The 22,684-nt window shown below is 41.3% G+C and overlaps 1 protein-coding gene across 2 annotated transcripts in view; it reads left to right on the top strand.

Annotated features, from left to right (window-relative positions):
* The first annotated feature begins 6,468 nt into the window (after positions 1 to 6,468).
* Panx1 (pannexin 1) overlaps positions 6,469 to 22,684 on the top strand; it is a 59,682-nt gene continuing 43,466 nt past the window's right edge. The window contains exon 1 of one of the 2 annotated variants that reach the window (XM_013069639.3): positions 6,469 to 7,101. In XM_013069639.3, the coding sequence (XP_012925093.1) occupies positions 6,921 to 7,101 (181 nt within the window). In that variant the 5' untranslated portion in view covers positions 6,469 to 6,920. The remainder of the gene's footprint in view (positions 7,102 to 22,684) is intronic. The other variant, XM_004838045.4, reaches the window with a different exon arrangement.

Here is a 22,684-nt window from a genome sequence, read left to right on the forward strand (position 1 = left end):
TCTGGCCCTCGCTGTTTTTACCCTACATCAATAACCCCTGCCACCCAATGGGTTGTTCTGTTCTCCTTCATGGATCAATCAGTGCTGGATCTTGTTACTGGTTCCATGATTTTGAGAGAGAGAGAAAGAGAGAGGCTTTTTATTTTTTAAACAGGAACCCCAAAGTGAATTTTTTCTTTTTAATGGCTTGTACAGCAGTATACAGGACCAGTATACAGGATGGAGCCCTCCTAGACTAAAACCCAAAAGGTAGATGGTGAGTGCTGCTTGTATAGCAGCTGCAACTTGTGTCAGTGAAGGTGCTTGAGTTACTTTCTCATTGCTAGGACAAAATACCTGACACCCACAAGTTAAAGGAGAAGAGGTTTATTTTGGCTTACAGTTTGTAGGGGTTTCAGTCAGCTGGTTCCAAGGCAGGGTGGTATGGCAGAAGGGCATGACAGAAGAGAAGCAGATCATAGCATGGTGGAGGGAAGTAGAGAGGGATCAAGGGTTGAGGAGGGTTATATATACCTCCAGGCCACTCCCACGGTGAACCGCCTCTTCCCACCAGGCTTCACCTCCCAACATCACACCAAGCTAAAAACCCACCACTGGACTAATCTAGTGATGAGTATCACATGCCTATGATCTAGTCATCTCCCAAAAGCCCCATCCATGAGCACATGAGGCTTTCAGGTGACGTCTATATATAAGCCATAACAGAGGCCTAGGACTGAAACTAGGGAATCTTCTGAAAGGCTTACTGTGAATGTTGGTTATGCAAATAAAGGGCCCAGGATCCTCCTTTCCTGATCTTACCTACTCCAAGTTGCCCTCTCCATTCTTAAAAAATGCAACAGTACATACCCAGTCACCTTAAAAATGCAACTTCAGACATACTCAGCCTCTTATTTTTGACAAAGGAGCCAACCACCCTCATTGGAGGAAAGATAGCCTATTTAATAAATGGTGTTGGAAAAACTGGATTTCAACCTGCCAGAGATTAAAACTAGACCCATACCTATTACCATGCACTAAACTAAGATTGAAGTGGATTAAAGATCTAAATATTAAGACAAAAACACTAAATTTGCTGGAAGATAAGTTAGGTAGAACTCTTGAAGATATTGGCATAGGAAAAGACTTTATGAACAAAACCTCAGTAGCACGGGAACTAGCACAAAGAATCAACAACTGGGATCTCATCTTATTAAAAAGCTTCCACACTGCAAGAGAAACCACCAACAGAGCTAAGAGATAAGCTACAATGTGGGAAAAAAATTTCAGCAGCTGTACCTTAGACAAAGGACTACTATCTAGAATATATAAAGAACTGAAAAAAGTCAGACCCGCCAAATTCAAAGACCCAATTCAAAAATGGGCATCTGAAATGAACAGACATTTCTCAGACAAAGAAGTAAAAGCAGCAAATAAACATATGAAAAAATGTTCAACATCACTGGTCATTCGAGAGATGCAGATGAAAACAACACTGAGATTCCACCTCACCCCAGAAAAAATGGCTGTTATAAAGAATTCATCCAATAACCAATGCTGGCAGGGGTGTGGGGAGAAAGGAACCCTTCTCCATTGTTGGTGAGAGTGCAGACTGGTGCAACCCCTGTGGAAATCAGTATGGAAATACCTCATAGAACTAGGCTTAGAGGTCCCATTTGACCCAGCTATCCCCCTGCTGGGTATCTTCCCTAAAGAATTAAAAGAATCATACCACAGCAATATATGTGCACCCCTGTTTATGGCAGCACAGTTTGTAATAGCTAAAGCTTGGAAGCAGCCCAAGTGCCCATCAACTGGAGACTGGATAAAGAATATGTGGGGTTTTTTATAAAATGGAGTACTACTCAGCCATAAAGAACGACAAACTAGAGACATTTATAGCTAAATGGATGCATATTGAGGCTATATTCTTAAGTGAAATAAATAGGACCCACATGTGTAAATACCGAATAGTTTCTGTAGTGTGAGAAACTGAAGGTGTAATTAAGGATTAAAATGATTAAAATGAATAATTGATCATTTGAGAAAGGAAGAAAAGGTTCAAAGGGGTAGGGGTAACAGGAGGGGAAGGGGAGAGATCAGAGTTACAGGCTGGAATCTGGAAAGAATACATATAGATTGTGTTTAAAACTATAGGAAGAAATGTAGATAGAGACTAGGCTGGAGTTCATCAGTGGGTTGGGAAGGAAGAGTCACTGAGATCAAAAGAGAGAAGGGTATGTTTCCAGAAGAAGCACATACAACTATGTACAGTACACAGTACTTGATAGTGTGATAAATGGCTATTACTGTTTTAGGTACTTATCATAACATGCTGTGCTTTTCATCCTTTGGAGAGTAATCCTACTTATATAAAAGAGTTTACTGTAAAACAGTGTGCTGCTATGCCAGTGGTAGCCTCATGTATCTCGTGTTTAACTGCGTATTTGGATAATATCAAGGGGCCATCACAGATGATTGATGTATACTTTCTCATTTTGCACTTAGAAGTTGGCACTCAGTGTGGTACTTTGCGATACACACGGATGAAATTGCCTAATGACATATTTCTCAGATTATATTTCCATCACATGTCACATGACTATATTGAAATTGAAATTTAAAAAGTTTGGCCTATGTGGAGTCTACTAGCTAATTAGAAACTTTTTTTCAGACCACTATTTGTTCAATAATAGTTTTGAAAATCTAAAACAAATCACATCCTTTGATGTCTTGTTAAAGCTTAAGATTTTTTTTTAAATTATATGGAAAAATGTTTAAGTACTTTTCAGTTTTGCTTTGGTTGAGTTCTATTATATTTGAATATTATTACAGTTTTTTCCCTTGCACTGCTCTTCTTTGAATAATTTTAATTTTTGTATATGTGTATGTTTAGTGAATGATAATAAAGTTATGTATATTTTTTAAAATGCAACAGTATCAACTGATGTGGCTGGAATCGAGGAGGGCACCACACTTGCTGACTGGCTACACTCATGTTGGAATAGAAAATGGCAATTTGATAGCCAGGGAGGACGCCATTAGACAGGGAGCTTTTAAAGCTTCCACTGGCACCTGTGTGTATGTGTGGGGAGGTGCGTCCTGCATGTGTTTAAGAAAAAGGTTGGGGCTGAGTTGGGGTATTGGCAGTAAAGAGATATAGCTGTCAGATTTGCTCTATTTAGGAGGGAGACAGAAGAGAAATTGGAAATTAAGTGTGAGGAAAGAGATTAGGGTATGGCAAACTGGTTGAACAAGTGGAAATATGCAGAAAAACAGTTCCTGAACCCCTAGTCCTGGAACCAATCAGAGATGCTATCTCTAACTGTTCTCATGAGAACTCCAGCAGGTTTTTTGTTTTTTGGTTTTTTTTATGATACTGGGGGTGGAACTTGGGACCTTGTGCTTGCGAGGCAGGCCACAGAACCATGCTAGAAGGTTTTTGATAGGCTGGCCTAGGTTAGCCTGAGAAGTGGAAGATACAAAAGATGACCATGCTTAACATTGTGACCACTATGCGCTCTCTTTCATAGTGGTCCATTTTCACCCTATAGAGCAGTGGTGGTGAACCTATGGCATCTGTGTTATTTTTCTTTTAAGACAAAAGATGCTAATATATGAGTTGTTTTTTTCTAAACCAAAACCTCAATATTCAGGTTTAATTTTAGTGTTGGCACTTTGCAATAAATACAGTGGACCTTCCTGACTGGCCTCACATATGAACAACTTGGGTTATGACTGGAATTTTAGTTTTAACTTAGGACCAACCAAAGTCTTGAGTTATGACCCAAATGCGTCTCTCCTGTGTGGAGTTAATTGAGAAATCCTGGGTCAATGTCTAAGGACACTGAGGTCTGCCTGGAAAGAAAGTGTGGCCTAAAATTATACAGGAGAGAGGCTTTAAAGGCTGTGGAGAGGCGCCTAAGTCTTCAACTGACCCTGTGGTTGATGACATTGTCACTATAGCACAGTCCATAGGTTTGCAGGTAGACAGTGGTGATGTTGAGGAACTGGTGGAGGAACACATAGAGCGATTGTCTATGGAAGAACTTAAGATTTTGGGAGCTGCTCAGACCCTCAGATCCCTGTAGGGAGGATGTAGAGGAATAAAAGAAAGAGAGACAATATTTAAGGTACAAAAGGGACTGGGAGAAACTGTCTCTAGTGGACAGGTTCAACAATCTATAGGGTGGACCAACATTTTTAACCAGCAAGAAGCACAGGGGAGGGAGTAGTGTGCTTTTCCAGAAACAGTGACTGCAGTAAGATTCGGGTAGTAAAATAGGGAACAAGTTTAGCATCTCAAAGGGAGCAAGTTAAGGTCGCCCCCAATGGATGCCGCATTTTTTATTGTCCTCAGCAGATGCTAACTTGCCTCTGGAGCTCTGTGATTGCCCACCCAGGCAGGAAGTCTGCAGCCTTTTGCATACTTTCCTGTTCTGGCCTCAGGACTGCATGGGGCCTGTAGCCTGGCCCCCACCAATCTATATATATCATGGCTGGTCCTCAACATTCAGCATCTTCTGGCTGAGCAACAGAGAACGGCAGCTGAAGAGTTTTCTGAAGAGGAGGGGGAGTATCAACAATCAGTGCAGCGAAGTTCTTCTGAAATAAAAGAAATCTTGAAAAAACAGACAGAGCTACAAACATTTGTAGAGAAGACCACTCAGACAGAGAAAAAGTCAGTCATTGCATTCACTTGCTTAATGACAGTGTTGTATCATACTACAGAATAGTGTTAAAGAAAAGACAGAAATAGACAAGATTGAGATCTAGCAGGTCCTAGTGGGCTACAGATTCTCCCACAGAGAGAAAGGCCACCAGATAGCCAGATTCCTAATGTTCTTATGGGAGGAGCCTCTCCTTCCAAACAGTAACCACCTTCCATTTTATCCTTCCTTCCTGCAAGCCAAAGATAGCAACTTGAATGGTGTTGAGAGCAATTCTACACAATTTGGGGGAAAAATCATTTCACAATTAAATGATGATTAGGCCTACAGACATAACTCCATTTTTGCCTCTGGTCACAGCTAAAATCTCAGTGGTCCACTGATGCTGTGATACTCAGTGCAGGAATTCTGGTAATGTCCCCTTTCCCTGTCCCCTACAGAATGGTGAGTACAGTATGAAGTTGTTATTTCTGGTAAACTAGGCACATTTTATAACTTTTTGGTGAATACACTAGGAAAATTATTGGTATTTCTGGTAAATTACGTACATTATACAACTGTCTTTATTATGAAAAGGTTAGTTAAGGGGTGCTTTGGGAGGTTCAGAATGCATTATGGGCATCTCCATTATTTCTTATGGGGAAAATAGCCTTGACTTACAACCACCTGGAGTTACAACCAGCCCTCATGAACGAATTGAGTTCGTAAGTCAAGGGTCCACTATAAGTAGGTTTAGGTTGGAGTTTGGGCACTTATCTCTAAAAAATTCACTATCACTCGCTATAGAATATACTGGTTTTTTGGTTTTAATTGGTCCACACTGGCTCTGCAGAGAGGGCATGTTTCTTTAGCTATGTTTAATAAATGTAAAACATCACTACCCTTTGTGCTTGTTTTGTCCAATTCTTTGTTCAGGGCAAGAAGAATCTAGGAAGTAACAGTTGGACAGCAGGAAGGCGAAAGTGATAAAAATGGTGTTCCATGGCGCACGAGTAGAAGATGGTTCATTTAGTAAGATGGAAAAGATCGGACTTTGGGTTTAAGGAGCCCATGAGGATTTGTTCTGTGACACATAGAAGTGGAGGGTTGTATAGGCTCATTGAGTATGTGAGCACAAGCTAAGACCTACAAAGAGCAAAGGAGGCAAGTAAGGCAAGCTCCAAGGACCCCTCATGTTTCAAGATCCTGCCTGTTCCAAATGTCGGTGGTCAGACTATTTCCTCCTGTAGTTTTCATCATCCACTTCCTGTGAAGGGTACAAAAACTGCTCTTTGCAGACCCCAACACACACACACACACACACACACACACACACACACACACACACACACACGCCAGCAGGCACAACTCTGCTGGATTCCCCAGCCAAAGTTTCTAATGGGAAGGCAGAGAAAGAAGGACCTGGTAGCAATAATCCAGGCCTGACAGTTACACAAGGTCCTTATGTCCTTATGTAGCCCCTCCTCATGCAACTCCTCATGCGGATCTCCTGGAAGGGTTCAGTGACCCCTCTGCTACCCATTCTCCTTCTACACTGCTCCATTGGCCTTGGAAGGCACCCATTGTTCTTTGACGCTTTTCCAGCTCCCTTTAATCAGATTTCACTATGTAGAAATGTTGAAAGTGGGACAAAAAAGGGGGCTCTCCTGTGCGCAGGTGAAGGGGACGCTTGAAGAAATGATTTCAGAAGTAGTCTGTACCCGGAAGTGGAGGAAAAGGATGGAAAGGGCGCAAGAGACTTTTCAGAAGCCATCAGCGGACTGAACGCTTCACTACCGCCCACCTGAGGGGCGCAGGATGGAGCCGCGCCCACCGCGCTCGGCGTTCTCGCGGTTTCCGGAAATTCCACGCCCCTTTACTCGGTTTCCCGGGATGGCGGGGCGGGAAGCGCTTTGTTCCCGGGTTCTCCCGCCTCCTGGGGCGCGTGAAGCGCGGAGCTCGGGATCCCAAGTCCACTAGGCCTACGCGGGCTGAGGGCGCGGAGGGGATCCGCGGCACCGGTGCGCCCCGGTCTCCGCCCAGCCTGCTGCACTGGCAGCGAGCGTGGGAGCTCGGGAGCTCGGCCAGGCGCCGAGCGGAGGCAGCCAGCCGGGAGCCAGTCGCGCTGGGAGAAGAGACAGGCGGAGGGCGGGGGAAGCTGGGGAGGCCACAAAGGGAAAACGAAAGCCGAGAGCGCCAGGCCGGTGAAGGCGCCGCACTGCTCTCCGGACGCCAGTGGTACCCGGCCCTTCCCTCGTGGGCCTTCCTGGCCCAGCCTGCCTCGCCGCAGCAATGGCCATCGCCCATCTGGCCACGGAGTACGTGTTCTCAGACTTCTTGCTGAAGGAGCCCACAGAGCCCAAGTTCAAGGGGCTGCGGCTGGATCTGGCAGTGGACAAGATGGTCACGTGCATTGCTGTGGGGCTGCCGCTGCTACTCATTTCGCTGGCCTTCGCGCAGGAAATCTCAATAGGTAAATCCCGGGACCGGAGGGGCGGCCTGAGCTGGGGTGCCATTATTTAGGGCTGTCCTGATCTGGTTTGAGATGATTTTTTGGCGCACTGGCCTGGGCACGCCCCCGGGAGTGCTCAAAGCTCCAATGAGCATGAAGGTTGGGAAGAAATGAGGCCTCGGTTTTGAGTCTCATGTGCATCATTTGTCCCGTTAACATCATCACTTCTCAGTTCTTTTGTTGTCATTGTCGAACTGTGGCTTAGAGTTCTTGTCCTATACTTCTAACTTTTGCCCTTGCCACCAGATTTGCCAAGAACACCCGTCTCCCCTTTTTCCAAGCCCCCTCCCAGTATTTGGCTATTCACCTGAAATTTTGTACCAGAGAAGTTCCCGAGTGGCTGAATGGAGTGAAGCCAAGTGCTCCATGAAAAGTGTGTTCCCGGTTCTGTGTATTATTTTTGATACTTGCTTCAGTTCTGAAGGATTGTGACTATAGGAAATAACTGCATTTGACAGGTATTAGAGAGATCCTCCACTTGCACACTTTGTTGTGAATGTGCGATGAATACCCTTCATATACTCATTGCAACTAAACAGTTCTGTGAGGTTCTGTGTGGTGGTTTGGGAAAGATCAAATGTCTGTGGCAGGTCTTCCTCATCAGCTGTCCTGACTTTCAGCACAGAAGTGGAGTGTGCCTGAATCAACTGGAAGGTAGCATAGGAGGGCTATAACTGTTCTGGAGGTGGGGCGAGGAGAGGCCAGTGGGGCTCTGTGATGATGAACCTTAAAAGACCCAGTGCCAAATTGCTGTAGGGGACAGGGAAAGGATTTTTCTACAAAATTATGTAGAATTGCTCCCAACATAGCTCCCTTTCTTTTTGTTTTATGTTAGTGTGTTTTTAGGAAAAGCGAACACACCCAACAATGGCTTGTCTCTATGGATTGTGAGGACCTATAGTGTGTTTTACTGGTTTAGCTGTCTATACTAAGCTCTTTTTCAAAGGGCTATCCCCAACTACGGTTAGGGGAGAAGGGGTACAGGTTTCATCTAACTGCTTCAAGCTGAGAAGGGTGGATGCAGGGAAGACCAAAGTCAGGGACCCCTTCTAGGGAGCTAATTTAACAGGCCTTAAATAAAAATCATGTTATAAAACTTAGCAATAAAAAACTTTTTATAGGTCTATCTAGTGGTTCTTGGTAAAAGAAAAGTCTAGCACATTTGTTATCGATACTATCTGTAATATCGCTTGGAGTTTGGCAATCCATAGGCAAGAATAAGCAAAACATTTTTAGAGATTACAACATGCATAGTCAAGGTATAAGCACTAAAAAAATTAAAAGGGTAGTTTGGGGAAAGAGGAATATTTAGAAACTTTTTTAAGACACTAAAATAGTGAATGTAACTTGTTGACTCATAGACCCTCCACTAAATGGATATTATCTATAAGTCAGATACTTTTTTCATAATTTCTCAATTTTTGTAAAAGATTAAAAATTTAATTATTTTTTTAAAAAACAATTTTAGCTAAAAAAACTTAAAACTTCTTGTTGAACTTGTATAAATTTTATCTTAGTTATACTTTTCTACTGGGTGTTTGAGACCAAGTTATGGTGAGATCTATATTAAATAAAATTAGCCTCTTGCTAGCTAACAAGGTCAGTTAAGTCTCCTCAGGCATTATCTTGGAATCATGCATGGAGCCTCTTAGCTCTTCTGTCAGTGTCAAACATCAGGATATGTCATGGCCTTGCTTGACCATGTTTCTGCAAAAGCGTGGGAGGTTTTTTCATCCAGGTAACACTCCTTTGGTACGCTTTTTTGTTGAGTCTTATTGTTTTGGTGACCAGCAATCTCCCTGTTCAGGAAGTTGGGTGACTCATCAGAGATGTAAGATCTTGTGGATAAGGTTCCCTCATGTCCTGGATCTTTTTGTTGTTGTTGTTGTTATTGACCTTGGAGGGATAGGGTCAAAATATTGGCTGTCTTCTTTAGCCTAGTTATCTTTCTAGTTTTAGTCTCTAAACTTTAGTTGTTGAACACTCAGAAGAGAAGATCAATAGCATTAGCATTGTAATAGGAGTAGTGAACTTAACTATTAAAATTTTACCTGAATATTAAGCATTTTGGAATGAAAATATACTTAGGAGACTGTTAGTATTGCCAATTGTGGTTCTAATGGTTGGATCCCTGTAGAATGTTAGCAGAAAAAGGCTTTAAGTCAAGGACTACACATAATATTTTAGCATGACAATTTTGAAGGTATCATCTTTGTAATACACTTAAATGTGTATCTTAGTATAAAATAGCCATTGATAAATGCACTCATCCTCCCTAAAAAAACGCATGAAAAAAGCTCTTACTTAAGTAGCACTCTTTTGACAGGATGCCATTGAAGGAAAATATATTGGCCTACAAATGTACCTGTTGTCATAAGCGACTGGAACATAAGAGAAAGGCAAATATCTCAATTAAAAGAAAGTTATTACCATAAATAATATGTTGGAAGACCCGTACATTAGAAGGCATGAATACATTTTGTACACCAGAAAAGTAGCAGTAATAAGTATCACAATTACACAAAACCTTCTGTCCTTCAATGTAGTTTGGCACCACAAGCATCTTTTTAATAACACCTTTTTGTTTACCCCACAGAAAATTAATCTTTTGAAGATGACCAATGTAAACATATCACAATAATATATTTAGAGCTTAACCAATGTAAACATTTTATAATACCATATTTAGAACTTAATCCTTTGATGATAACCAATGTAACCAATTTATAATAACATTGAAACAATGTTTGTTAGGGTGTATCTCCCATAAGGTTATGAAAATTATTGGGGGTCCCATTAGTGAATAATGACCAGAATAATTATTTTCTGTCCAGCTGCTCCTTGATTCACCAAGTTAGCAGTCTTCTCAAACCTAAGGGTCTCTATTTACTTTGACAAACAAAACAATTTTTATGTTTATAACTTGGAAAAACCATATTGTAACAATTAATACATTATTTGTAGCCAGTAAGAATTTTTTGAGTTATTGTATGTAAGCAACAATACACATTACTTTTATAAAATAAATCTTGGCATCATTTTGATCAGCTATCAACCTAGGGGAAGAAGGGCATGCCTTTAACTTAATAACATTTATCTGTAAGCCAATTTAATTATAAGCAAATATCTTTTATGAAAAAATTTCAAAAGGTGAAAAAGAAAAAGAAAAAAATTGTTGAGCTAAAACAAAACAGCTGTATAATTGGACAAATATATAAGACAATTAATTTATAAAACTAGAGTGCACTCAAATATATTTGGCCAAATTGAATTATAATATCCTTTTTATGATTGTTAGGTTTATAATTGTATATATGGCTGGTTAAAACTTTTTGTAGGTCAGTTAACAGATTGTTTGTTTTAAACTTGCCCCCCCCCCTTTTTTTAACCATAAATCTATTTTTGTTCTTCCTCTGTGGGTAGTGCCTTGGCCCTGGACCTTGAAGTGGATTTGTTGGTCACTGTAGGTGAGGTGCTCAGGAGCAAGTGGCTCGTTGCTCTCAGCAGGGGGTGCTATTGCCTGTTCTTCAAGATGTTGGAAATAATTCTTGGGTATGATTACATCTCAAGGAAACTATTTTTGCAATTTGCTTTAGATATAATTGTACAGATTTTACTAACTGGTTAGATAAAAATAACCATTCCATGGGAAAGACCTGTTTCTCATACCACTGTCCTGTTAAACCTGTAGCTGAATAGGGGGTGTTAAGCACAAACAAATGAACCAGATTTAGAGTTAATACGGAAAACCCTGATGGTTATGTATGCTTTGTTCCATTAATTGTAACTCCTTTTATGCCTCTGGAGTTAATTTTCAAGGGGAATTAAGATCAGAATCTCCCTGTAATATTTTATACAAATTTAGATATTAAAAAGTTGCTAATCAAGGTTGGTCAGTCGGCCACAAAGGAATGTTGAAGAAGCAGACTTTTAAATCTATAACTGTAAGTGGCCACTTCTGGGGAATTGCTACTGGCTTTGGTAAATCAGGTTGCAGTGCCCCCATTGGAATGAGGCTCACATTAATTGCCTATAAACCCTGAAGCAAACACCATTTGCATGACCTTTTAGGAGAAACAAAGACAGGTGTGTTCCAAAGGCTCACAGATAGTTCTAAGTACCCTTCTTAAGTTGTCCTAATATAAATTGCCCTAAAATGGTTAGTTTCTCCTGTGTTAGGGGCCATTGATCAACCCAAATGGGGTCATTTGATTTCCATTGTAAAGGCAAAGCTTCCTTGGGCAGAGAGACTTCTTCAATACCCCCAACTAAAAAATTTAATCTTATCCAATTCCAAAGTGATTATTTTTCTGTTGCTGTTCTATAAGCTGCATTCTGCCCTGAAGTTGCTTGCCTAATCCTTTTCCCAGTTCATATCCCATTTTAGACATAATTTGTTGAACTGGTGAGGTTTCAGGGGGCAAAGTAGTCACTATAACTCTCCATTCTTCCAATAAATCTTTGCCCCACAAATTTACAGGTATGGCAGCTATGTAAGAACAAATACGTCCCAGTTGATCATCAGGCCCTTCATAAGGCAGGGTATTGGATCTTTGTAAAACTTGCTGAGGAGCACCAAGGCCTACTAGAGATGTTTTAGCTGGTTTTTTGCCCCAAAACGAAGGCCAGAAACACATGCCAGTGATGGACATGTCCATGCCTGTGTCTATCAGCCCTGTTAAGAATTTGCCATTTAATTTAATTTTGCACATGGGCTGGTTTTTTGAAATCTCTTGGATGAAATAAACCTCTTCTTGAGGAATTTCTGTCTGAGAATCCTCTCAGGAATTTTTACAGCTAACATTATTTAATTTTCGTTTAGGCAAGAGCAACAACAATAATAAAAGCAACATAATCTCCTTGTTCAATTACCCAAAGTCCTGTGGAGCTAACAGAAACCACAATTCAGAGTTACAATCAGAATCAGTAATAGCTGGAATAACAGTAGTGCCTTTCAAAGACAGAGAGAATTTCTCAAGTATCAAACCAATTGTTCCAGGCAGTGAAAGTCTGTAAATTCCTGTGGGGACAGATATGGGATTGTCACCTCTCAGTGGATGAATTTTGTGAGCAGCAGGAAGATCTAATCCTGAGCTCCTAAGTATTGCCCTGACAAGGGAAGAAATGCCCCTCTGGACACCCGTGGCATCTGATTTTGTACTTGTGCATGGGTCTGAACCAAGTACAGCTGACTCAGAGGGACTGGAGTCCCCTGTCCTTGATTCCCTATTGTTTCCTGGGCCTGATTCCCATTTTCCCCCAGCAGCAATGTGCCACCCTTTTCATACTTGGAGTGGCAGGCTATAGCCCAGTGAATGACTTTTTGGCATTGAGAGTAAGGGTCAGGTGGTAACTTATTTACTTTCAAAGTCTGACCATGAGGTCACGAGTCGCAGGGAACATGCTGAATCAGCCTGCTGCAGACAGGCAGGTCTGTGGACACCATACCAAGGTCGCGAGTTGCGCGGAACACGCTGAATCAGTTCGCGCCCCGGCAGCAATCCACTGGACACCCCCCCCCCCCCCCGGCTCCTCTGGCCTCTTCTCTGTACAGCCACCTGGTACCACACTACAAAGACACAGAGGACACCGGACCACCAGACCACTGTACTGGGTAAGTTGGAGTCATCTTCACCTCCCATCAGGACCGGGACTATCTTCAGGGGAAGGGCAGCTGGAACCTGCAATACAACTCTGCAGAGTTCAACCCTACAGGAGAACAGGGAGCTCAACTTGGGTCTTGCAGCCAGAAATCTGCCTGAATCTCACGGGTCTGCAGCTAGCTTGCTGAGAATCACTGACTTATATCTGCACACTGCTACCCACGTTGTCTATTGTGACAGCAGAAACATACCCTGAAAGAGGCCCTTCATCTTCATTGTTATTTTTTATTCCCCAAATTAGTATTATTAGTTTGTTTTTTTCTCTTTTCTTTTCCTTTGCACCTCTTATCTTTAATTTTTTTTCTACTCTTTGCAAATATTTGTTTTTCTCTCCTTTTTCTTCTTTTCTTCTTTCTTTTTTCTTTCCTTTCTCACACTCACTCTCTTGCTCTCCCACATTGTTCATCTTCCCTTTTTGTCCCTGTTTTGGTCCTCATTCGGAGTTCTTCTTTATTTTCCTATTATTCTCTTTTTCCTTCTCACCTGTGTCCTCTGGCCACACTGCTAACCTTCCCGTATCCTTCTTCCCATCTGTCCAACCCTCCCCAACCCCTTCTAACTCCCCATCCCAAAGGATAAAGTTGTTATATTGAAGAGTTTATTCACTATATGTTCGGTTGGTCCTCGATCTTGATTTAATTCACACAGCTAAAGGTGATAGATTAATAACTACCACAAAATGTCATTTTTGAAGATGTACTTGATGCAGTGGTGTTGCTGATTGTATCAGTTGGGCTAAGGTGTTGTTCTTGATCTAGTCAATGAACCTTCCTAGTATAAGGAGAATGAGATAGCCTTAGAGTGATTAAAGACTCAAAACTTAAAAAGCAGCTATATCTGGAAGACACTTCTGAGAAGCAGTCATTCCATAAGGGTTCTAATTACAAGCAACAAAGATACCTACAATAAGCAATTTCAAACTATCAACCCAGGAGTTAAATCAAGGACAGTACCAAAAACAAAAATGAGAAAACATTTAAATAAGGTACAAACTCAGACTTCCACCCCACCAAGGAAAAATCCTGGGGGAAATGAGATGGAAAAGTAACATAACCAACCACCTGGATACCCTGAACTGATAGCACAAGAAGTAACAAAACAGATGAATGACGCTCTAGAAAAATTCAAAGCAGAAGTAATCTCCCAGATATCTACAGAGATGGTGAGCAGAGTGAAAGACATGATTAGAGGATCTAGAACAGAAACAGATAAAAAAAATAGATGAGCTCAGAAACATGCTGGAAGCCATGAATACCCAGCATAAGAAAGAAATGGAAACCATGATCACCCAACATAAGAAAGAAATGGAATTCATGAAACAGATTCAAACAGATATTCAGGAGATCAAAAACTCCATTGAAAGTATCCACAGCAGATTAAGGGAATCTGAAGATAGAATATCAGATATAGAAGATAGGATCGCGGTTAGAGACCATGAAAATAGAGATTTAAAAATAGTAAGGGACCGCGAGAAATCAATCCAACAACTGCTAGATGATGCAAAGAAGACTAACATAAGAGTGATAGGAGTCCATGAAAAAACAGGAGAAAGCACAATTGACATAAAAAAAACTGTTCACAGAAGTAATAGTGGAAAACTTCCCAGACAGAGGTAGAGAATTGGGCATACAGATAAGTGAGGCATAAGAACTCCAACTAGCCATGATAAAAAAAAAAATCTACATCTAGACATATAATAGTCAAGATCCTAGAAACCCAACAGAAAAACAAAATCCTACAAGCAGTTAGAGAAAAGAAACAAATCACCTACAAAGGAAAGCCCATCAGAATCACAGCAGACTTCTCAACACAAATCCTCAAATCAAGGAGAGCCTGGAGTGAAGTATTTCAACCCCTAAAAGAAAATAACTTTGAACCTAGACTGTTGTATCCTGCAAAATTATCTTTCAAAATTGATGGGGAAATTAGATACTTCCACAACAAAGAACACCTGAGAAATTTATGAACACCAAACCAGCACTACAAGCAATTCTAAACAATATCCTAGGAAAAAGCAATGAAGGCCACAACTCCGTGAGGCCCAACAGAGGGAAGCCACCAGGCAAGGTAAGACACTAAAGGGAGAGAGGGGAAAAGTAAGAAATAAAAGAGCCAACAAGGTACTTGACAAAATCCAGCACTCATTCATGATAAAAACCCTACAGAAAATTGGAATGGAAGGTCTTTATCTTAACTGGATTAAGGCTATCTATGAAAAACCAACAGCCAACATCATACTAAATGGTCAAAAACTGAAAACTTTCACACTAAAATCAGGAACAAGACAAGGATGCCCACTATCACCACTCCTGTTCAATATAGTTCTGGAAACATTAGCCACAGCAATTAGAAAAGAGAAAGAAATAAAAGGAATAAAGATAGGAAAAGAAGAAGTTAAACTGTCATTATTTGCTGACCATATGATACTTTACATAGAAGACCCAAAAAACTCTGCCAAAAGACTTCTAGACTTAATTGACAGATTCAGCAGAGTAGCTGGATACAAGGTCAACACTCAAAAAACAATAGCCTTCTTATACACAAATAACAGACTCACTGAGAGAGAAATTAGGGAAACAATTCCTTTTACAATAGCATCCAAAAAATGAAACATCTAGGAATCAATCTAAAAAAGGAAGCAAAAGACCTCTACACTGAAAACTACAGTACTCTGAAGAAGGAGACTGAAGAGAATATAAGAAAATGAAAAGATATCCCTTGTTCCTGGGTAGCAAGAACTAATATAGTGAAAATGGCCATACTTCCAAAACTACTATGTAGATTCAATGCAATGCCAATTGAAATTCCAACAATATACTTCACAGAACTAGAGAAAACAATACAAAAATTCATTTGGAATCATAAGAGACCTAGAATAGCTAAAGCAATTCTAAGCAACAGAGACATGGCTGGGGGTATCACAATCCCCAACTTGAAACTATACTACAAAGCTACTGTGATAAAATCATCATGATACTGGCAAAGGAACAGACCTGAGGATCAGTGAAATAGATTAGAAGATGCAGAAACAACTCCAGACATGCTCAGCCACCTCATCTTTGACAAAGGAGCCAACCACCATCATTGGAGGAAAGATAGCCTATTTAATAAATGCTGTTGGACAAACTGGATTTCAACCTGCCAAAGATTAAAACTATACCCATACCTATAACCATGCACTAAACTAAGATCGAAGTGGATTGAAGATCTAAATATTAAGACAGAAACACTAAACTTGCTGGAAGATAAGTTAGGTGGAACTCTTGAAGACATTGGCACAGGAAGAGACTTCATGAACAAAACCTCAGCAACATGGGAACTAGCAGAAAGAATCAACACCTAGGATCTCATCTTATTAAAAAGGTTCTGCACTGCAAAAGAAACCACCAACAGAGCTAACAGACCACCTACAATATGGAAAAATTTTTTAGCAGCTGTACCTCAGACAAAGGACTACTATCTAGAATAGATAAAGAACTTAAAAAAATCAGGCCCCCAAATTCAAAGACTCAATTCAAAAATGGGCATCTGAAATGAACAGACATTTCTCAGACAAAGAAGTAAAAGCAGCAAACAAATATATGAAAAAATGTTCAACATCACTCGTAATTCGAGAGATGCAGATGAAAACAACACTGAAATTCCACCTCACCCCAGAAAGAATGGCTGATATCAAGAAATCAACAAACAACAAATGCTGGCGGAGTTTTGGGGAGAAAAGAACCCTTCTCCATTGTTGGTGGGAGTGCACACTGGTGCAACCACTGTGGAAGTCAGTATGGAGATACCTCAAAGAACTAGGACTAGAGGTCCCATTTGACCCAGCTATTCCCCTGCTAGGTATTTTCCCAAAAGAATTAAAAGAATCATACAACAATGATATATGTGCACCCATGTTCATAGTGGCACAGTTTGTAATAGCTAAAGCTTGGAAGCAGCCCAAGTGCCCATCAACTGGAGACTGGATAAAGAATATGTGGTTTTTTAATAAAATGGAGTACTACTCAGCCATAAAGAACAAAAAACTGGAGTCATTTGTAGCTAAATGGATGCATATTGAGGCCTTACTCTTAAGTGAAATAAATAGGACACACATGTAAATACCGAATAGTTTCTCTTGTGTGAGAAACTGATAGTGTAAACAAGGGTTAAAATGATTAAAATTAATAATTAATAATTTGAAATAGGAAAAAAGGTCCAAAGATGAAGGAGTGAAGAGGGAGAGGAAGGAGAAAGGAAAAGAGGGAAAGGAAAAACTGTGAGAAAAGAAAAAAAAAAATGGAAATGAAATCTATGTAAATAGTGAAGGTTGCACAGGTAATGGGGAAAAAAAATAAGAACCAAGATATATCATATACAGTTACAAACACCCAATGGTAAATGTAAACGAATTGTATACCTAAAGTGTACCAATAAAAGAACTAAAAAAACAAAAACAAAAAAACCCACCATATTAACCTATTGGCTTTGTGGATAGTAATTTAAAGAAACCTTTCAGGCTCCAAACCCATTTATTAAAAAGCCAAATGTGAAGTGAAAAAAAAAAAAGCCTGATCTTGTAGCTTCAAGTCAGCTTGTAAAGCCACTTTCATTTTACAGGTTTTTTTTCTGAGATGCCCTGTCTTTCCACAATTAAAACATTTTAAATCATTCTGTACACCACGTAAGTGTTGGGAGATGGCTTGAGCCATCAGCTGAATTATATGAAGGAGACCCAATATTTTGACATGCCTTAACATATGCTCCAAGATCATTAGAGGAGTGAAAAGCATTTATTGCCTGTTTGGAATCTAGATTAGCATTTTCATAGGCTAGCTATAAAATCAGGATGTCTGCTGCCTGGGAATTAGAAACTTGCCTTCTAATCCTTTGTTGCAACCTCACTACAATTTTCATGTAAGGTTCCATTGGCTGCTGCATGATTTGTGTAAAAGATTGTGTTGGTGCACCATCAACTGGCACAGAAGCCCAGGCCCTCTGCAGGAGGTCCTCTACCTGTCGAGAGAGTAATGCTGGGCAACAGGCTTGTCTGTTTAAATTTAAAAAGTCACCTGTGGTGGATAACATATCAATAGTAACGTTTCTCAACCGAGCATCAACCTGGGCATTCTTATGAGCCTGTTTCCTATTTAAGGAATGAAGTTCCACCTCAAAGTGGAGATACTGAGTGGGGAACAGGCACATTTTCACAAGGTGGAAAACATCATGCAGAACCAGAGAACAAGTCTGAAATACATTGTCCAATAAACCCACTGTACAGGGGCTCTGGAAGCCATTTGTTAGCACACTTTGGGTGTGGTCCTTCAGGATGTTAAAATCAAATGAAGCCTGAACATACATGTCCACTTCTGGGTTGTCAAGGTCAGGCAAAATTGGGATAGAAAGGCACAAAGGGTCTCCAACCACCTTGCCTGATGTCACAACCTTCTGCAGGGTAAGGTGATGGGGGTGGCACCAGAAGTGGGCTTTAAAAGAGGAGCAACAAGACCTTTGCATGGCACCTGAGGAGGCTGTGGGGCTAGTGAATTACGGTCCTCCTTAGATGGGTCCAAAACATCCTACTATGGTGGTGGAGCAGAAGCCGAGGTGAGATGAAAGCAAATGGGGGAAGAAGCCGAAGAAGGGGAAGCATGGCCAGAAGGGCGAGTAGAGGTAGGGGTAGATGAGGTCTCCTTAACTGAGAGAATTTGAGAGTAGAGTGGATTAAAGCCCAAGTGGGTAGCATTTGAGGGGAAAGACAATCTCCTCTTTGCTGGGCTCATGTACAGTGGTTCCCATATGTTCCCATGCTTGTAAATTAATTGTCCCTTCCTTGGGAAAAGATAGGACGTATATTTCTGCATCTTTTAGCAATTTTATCACAGTGTTCTTTGGTACCAGATACATAGCTTGCTTTAACAGTGACTTAAGCAATTTGACAAAGTTATGCTGGTTTAATGACAGATTGACCCATATTTTCAACCCAGCAAAGTTAGAAGGTTGCCCCCATCTGGACACACTTACCACCAGTGACCCTTGTATGTATCCAGAAATTCTCCTGGGAGATCTGTGTGCTGTCTTTTTTACTTTGAGTCTGTCTCATAGGCGAGTTTGCCAGTGGATCTGATTCACATCCACATTGTGTGCCAAATGTAGGGAGCAGTGAAAGAGGATGTTACTAGAACTCCTGCAGTGAGTCCTAGTCTCCTGTGAGCCATGACAGCACAAGGCAAATTAATGAATTAAGACAGAAAATGAGACTTAGAGAAGAAGCTGAGCTTTGGGCCTGATCAGGGCTGCTCTGGGCAGCAAAGACAAAAGACCCTGAGCTTGCCACACCTTTATTCAGTAATTGGGAGTAACAGATGACTCAGAGGGCAGTGGCGACAATCCTAGAACAATGAGGAATTTATGCAGATGAAGATTTTGTTCCTCTCCGAGATGTATTCAGGTGGTGTAATCCTGCCTCGAGTATCACAGCATCCCTGGACCATTGAGGTTTTAGCTGTGACCAGAGGTGAAAATGGAGTTATGTCTACACATGCCACAGCCGGCCTGTAGGCAGGACAACTAGGCCTAATCATAGTTTAATTGTGAAATGATTTTCCCCCCAAATTATGTAGAATTGCTCCCAACAAACTGTAACCCAAAACTCACCAATTTATTGCAAAGTGCCAACAACTGCCCCAGTGTGTGTTGTTATGCCGTGCTTGGCTTCTGGTTTATGCTGAAGTGACTTGGGTCATGTAGCAACAGAAGGCTTTGTGTGCCTGCTGCAGCAGGAGTGCCATAAGTTTGCCACCACTGGGCTAGACCTTGGGGAAAACTTATGTCAGTGAATGAGTGGGATTTAGATAAGAAGAGATGAAACCATTTCCCAGATTTTGAGATGGCAGAGAATGTTACATATTTCTGGAAAAGGTGAGGCAGAGACTGCCCTAGGCAGGAGGATTAGTCAAGATTTCTGGGATCTGAGAGCAAATGTGGACCTGGATCAGAGTACAACCGAAGAACACAGACTGACACTCCCAAGTGTGGGGAGAGAACAGACTGGTTAAAAATAGCACTCAAATAATAGCTAAACAGTGACACGAAGGGCCTGGGTGTAAAGGAGGGCAGAGGGCGGAGCTAGAAAGCCCAATGGACATCAGTGAGGTCTTGTACATGAATAGTGCCAAGAGTGGAAGAAAAAGATTAAGAAGCAGTAAGAAGCACTTCAATGCCTAGATTTTAATAGGCCACAAAGGGTAGAGACTGAATTTGTTGCAAAGGTTGTAGGCCCGAGTGAATGGAGAATGAAGGTGTTGTTTGTGGAAATAGTAAAGTTGAGGGAACAGTTGAGTAGAAAAGGGTGGAGTTTGACAGGAGGTTGCCAAACAGTTGTAGAAAATAGGTTTTCATTTTTTTCTGGTATTTGGGCAGGCATAGTCATTGGGTTTTTCTTTTGCTTTCTAGATAACAAGGATCTGAGGCTTCCAGCTGAAAGAAAACCCACCAAATTGCATGGGCCTTTGAGATAAATCTCTATTTTCAATGAATGCTCTTTGAGTACTAGCTGTGTGCTGAACCAAGTGCCAGGCACCACAGACCCAGAAATGAGTAAAGCATGGTCCCGTCTAGGACACCTGGTAGGGGCAGAGAGTCAGGATGGAGGAGTTGACCACACTGTGACCAAAGTCCCCTCCACTCTAGTCTACCTAGCAGAAGAACTCCTGTGGTATCTATACCAGCAGTCCCTTAGATACCTCCACATGGGCGACTGGGAGGCATTTGGGGGGGTCAGGAGTGGGTTTACCCAGCAAGGGTCTGAGCTCCTGTTGTGTGTATAGCACTGTTGTGCTTTGAGGGCATGTGAGATTTTGAGACATGGTCCTGTCCTTGCCCTGTGGGAGTTTACTCCCAGCTGGGCACTAGAGTGGACCTGCTAGCAGGTAACATCATTCACCAGTGTTTGAGTCACTGGTGAGACAGGTGTTGAACTCTGGTCACTGACAAGGTGAAAGTTGCCGACCTCTTGGGTGAAGAACTGCCAGGGAGATCTCCATGTCTTCTAAAGTACTTTAGGAGTTCCAAGGGCAACACAGGCATGAGGATGGAGAGGACAGCCAGGAAAGGCTTATTAGATCAAATGCACATGTAGATCAAACCAGAGGAAAGAAGGAAGGAGGTACGTATACAGAGTTGGTATAGTGAGATCCTGTCATGCAATATTTAAATTAATGTAATTTAACTGTATGCCCTCAGACAAAACCAAACAATCCAAAAAGAAAGAAATAGAATCAAAACAACAACAAAAAGAGTGGAATAATTTAAATGGATGAAACACTTTGCCCAACACATTAGACATTGAATGCAGAAATGTGAGACAGTCTGCAAACTCTAGGTAAGGCTTCATACTCCCTCTCCTGATAACTACACTCTCCGTCTCTAGTGTCTGGTATACTCTCGTTGTACTTTACATCTTGTATTATATCCTGACCATGTGGCTAGCCTCGTCTACAAATTATCTTTTATTGAACCCTGGTAGCTAGAGGATGGCAGTAGAAGCCTCTGCAGACCTTTGTTGAATGAAGGAAGGGTGATAGCTTTGGGCATTATCAGATAGTTATTGAGCCAGGTAAGAACGGTACTGTTCTTTGCCTGTCAGATACACTCATGACATGGATTCTGGCCCTAGTCAGCACAATCCAGCAGAGAAGTTAGACACACTACTCTCCCAACATAAAATTCATAGGACCTGGGAGGTGTTGGAGGTACTGTATGTACTAAAATCTGTGCAGTGGCAGAAAAAGGATTTCTTCTGATTCAGAGGAACAATAAGAGGTCAGAGCAGAGAAGAGTTTGAGTTGCACTGAGGCAGGATTCCAAGTAAATAAATAAAAAAATTAAAAGTAAATACTTTAGATTCCTTTTTGTGATATTTTTGTGGGGAAGAAGAATTAGTGTTCCAAATGCTAAAAGGCGCTGTGGAAGAAGAAAGGATATGGTTGTGTGAGGCTCAGGCACCTGTCTGACACCATTCTGGAGGTTACAGGAGGCAGAGTTCTATGCCATGGGAGGCCCCTCCTTTCTAGCACATCTGTCTCCAAAGGCCTTTAGAAGTGCAGCATGTTTGACAGAAAGAAAAGTTTCAGAAATAAGCCAGGCATGGTGGTGCATCCTTGTAATCCCAGCACCTGGGAGGCAGGAAGATCGCCATGAGTTCGAGGCCAGCTTGGGCTACATAGTGAGATCCTGCCTCAACAAAAAAAACAAAAACAAAAACAAAAAACCTTGCAAGCACAAGGTCCTGAGTTTGATCCCTGGTACCAAATGAAAAAAAAAAATAGCTGGTGACAACCTGCTGTAGAATATAAGCATGATTGGACTATATGACTGTCAAGCTCTGACATTCTAGAAATATCTGTCTAAACTATGAAGAAATGAATTCCCTAAGTTGCTACTGTTATGGCTTTAATGTCTCCCCAACTTATATGTTGAAACCCTAAATCCCAAAGTGATATATGAAGAAGGAGCCTTTCAGAGCTAATTAGGTTTCAATGAGTCCATGAGAGTGGGACCTCTCTTCCCAAGGTGGGGTTAGTGCCCCTTTAAGAAGAGGAAGTCAGCTCTGTCCACTACATGACCATATGGAGAAGGATATAAGTGTACAACAAGAAAGTGGCCAACTGCAAGCCCGGAGTAGTCCTGACCAGACACTAATTATAGTGACACCTTGATCTGGGACTTCCCAGACTCCAGAATTGTGAGAAAATAAATGTGTGTTGCTTAAGCAACCTAGTTTGTGGTATTTTGTTGTATATAGCAGTCTAAGACAGAACTTCTAACAGACTAGACTGAGATTCATGATCTTAGATCTTTTGACAGATGGTGTGTGGTGCCCTGGACTTAGGGCTGTGGAG

This window comes from Heterocephalus glaber, unplaced genomic scaffold (assembly GCF_053883595.1).
Source record: "Heterocephalus glaber isolate CG9 unplaced genomic scaffold, H.glaber_assembly_v1.0 deba00001429, whole genome shotgun sequence".
In the NCBI taxonomy this organism is placed as follows: Eukaryota; Metazoa; Chordata; class Mammalia; order Rodentia; family Bathyergidae; genus Heterocephalus; species Heterocephalus glaber.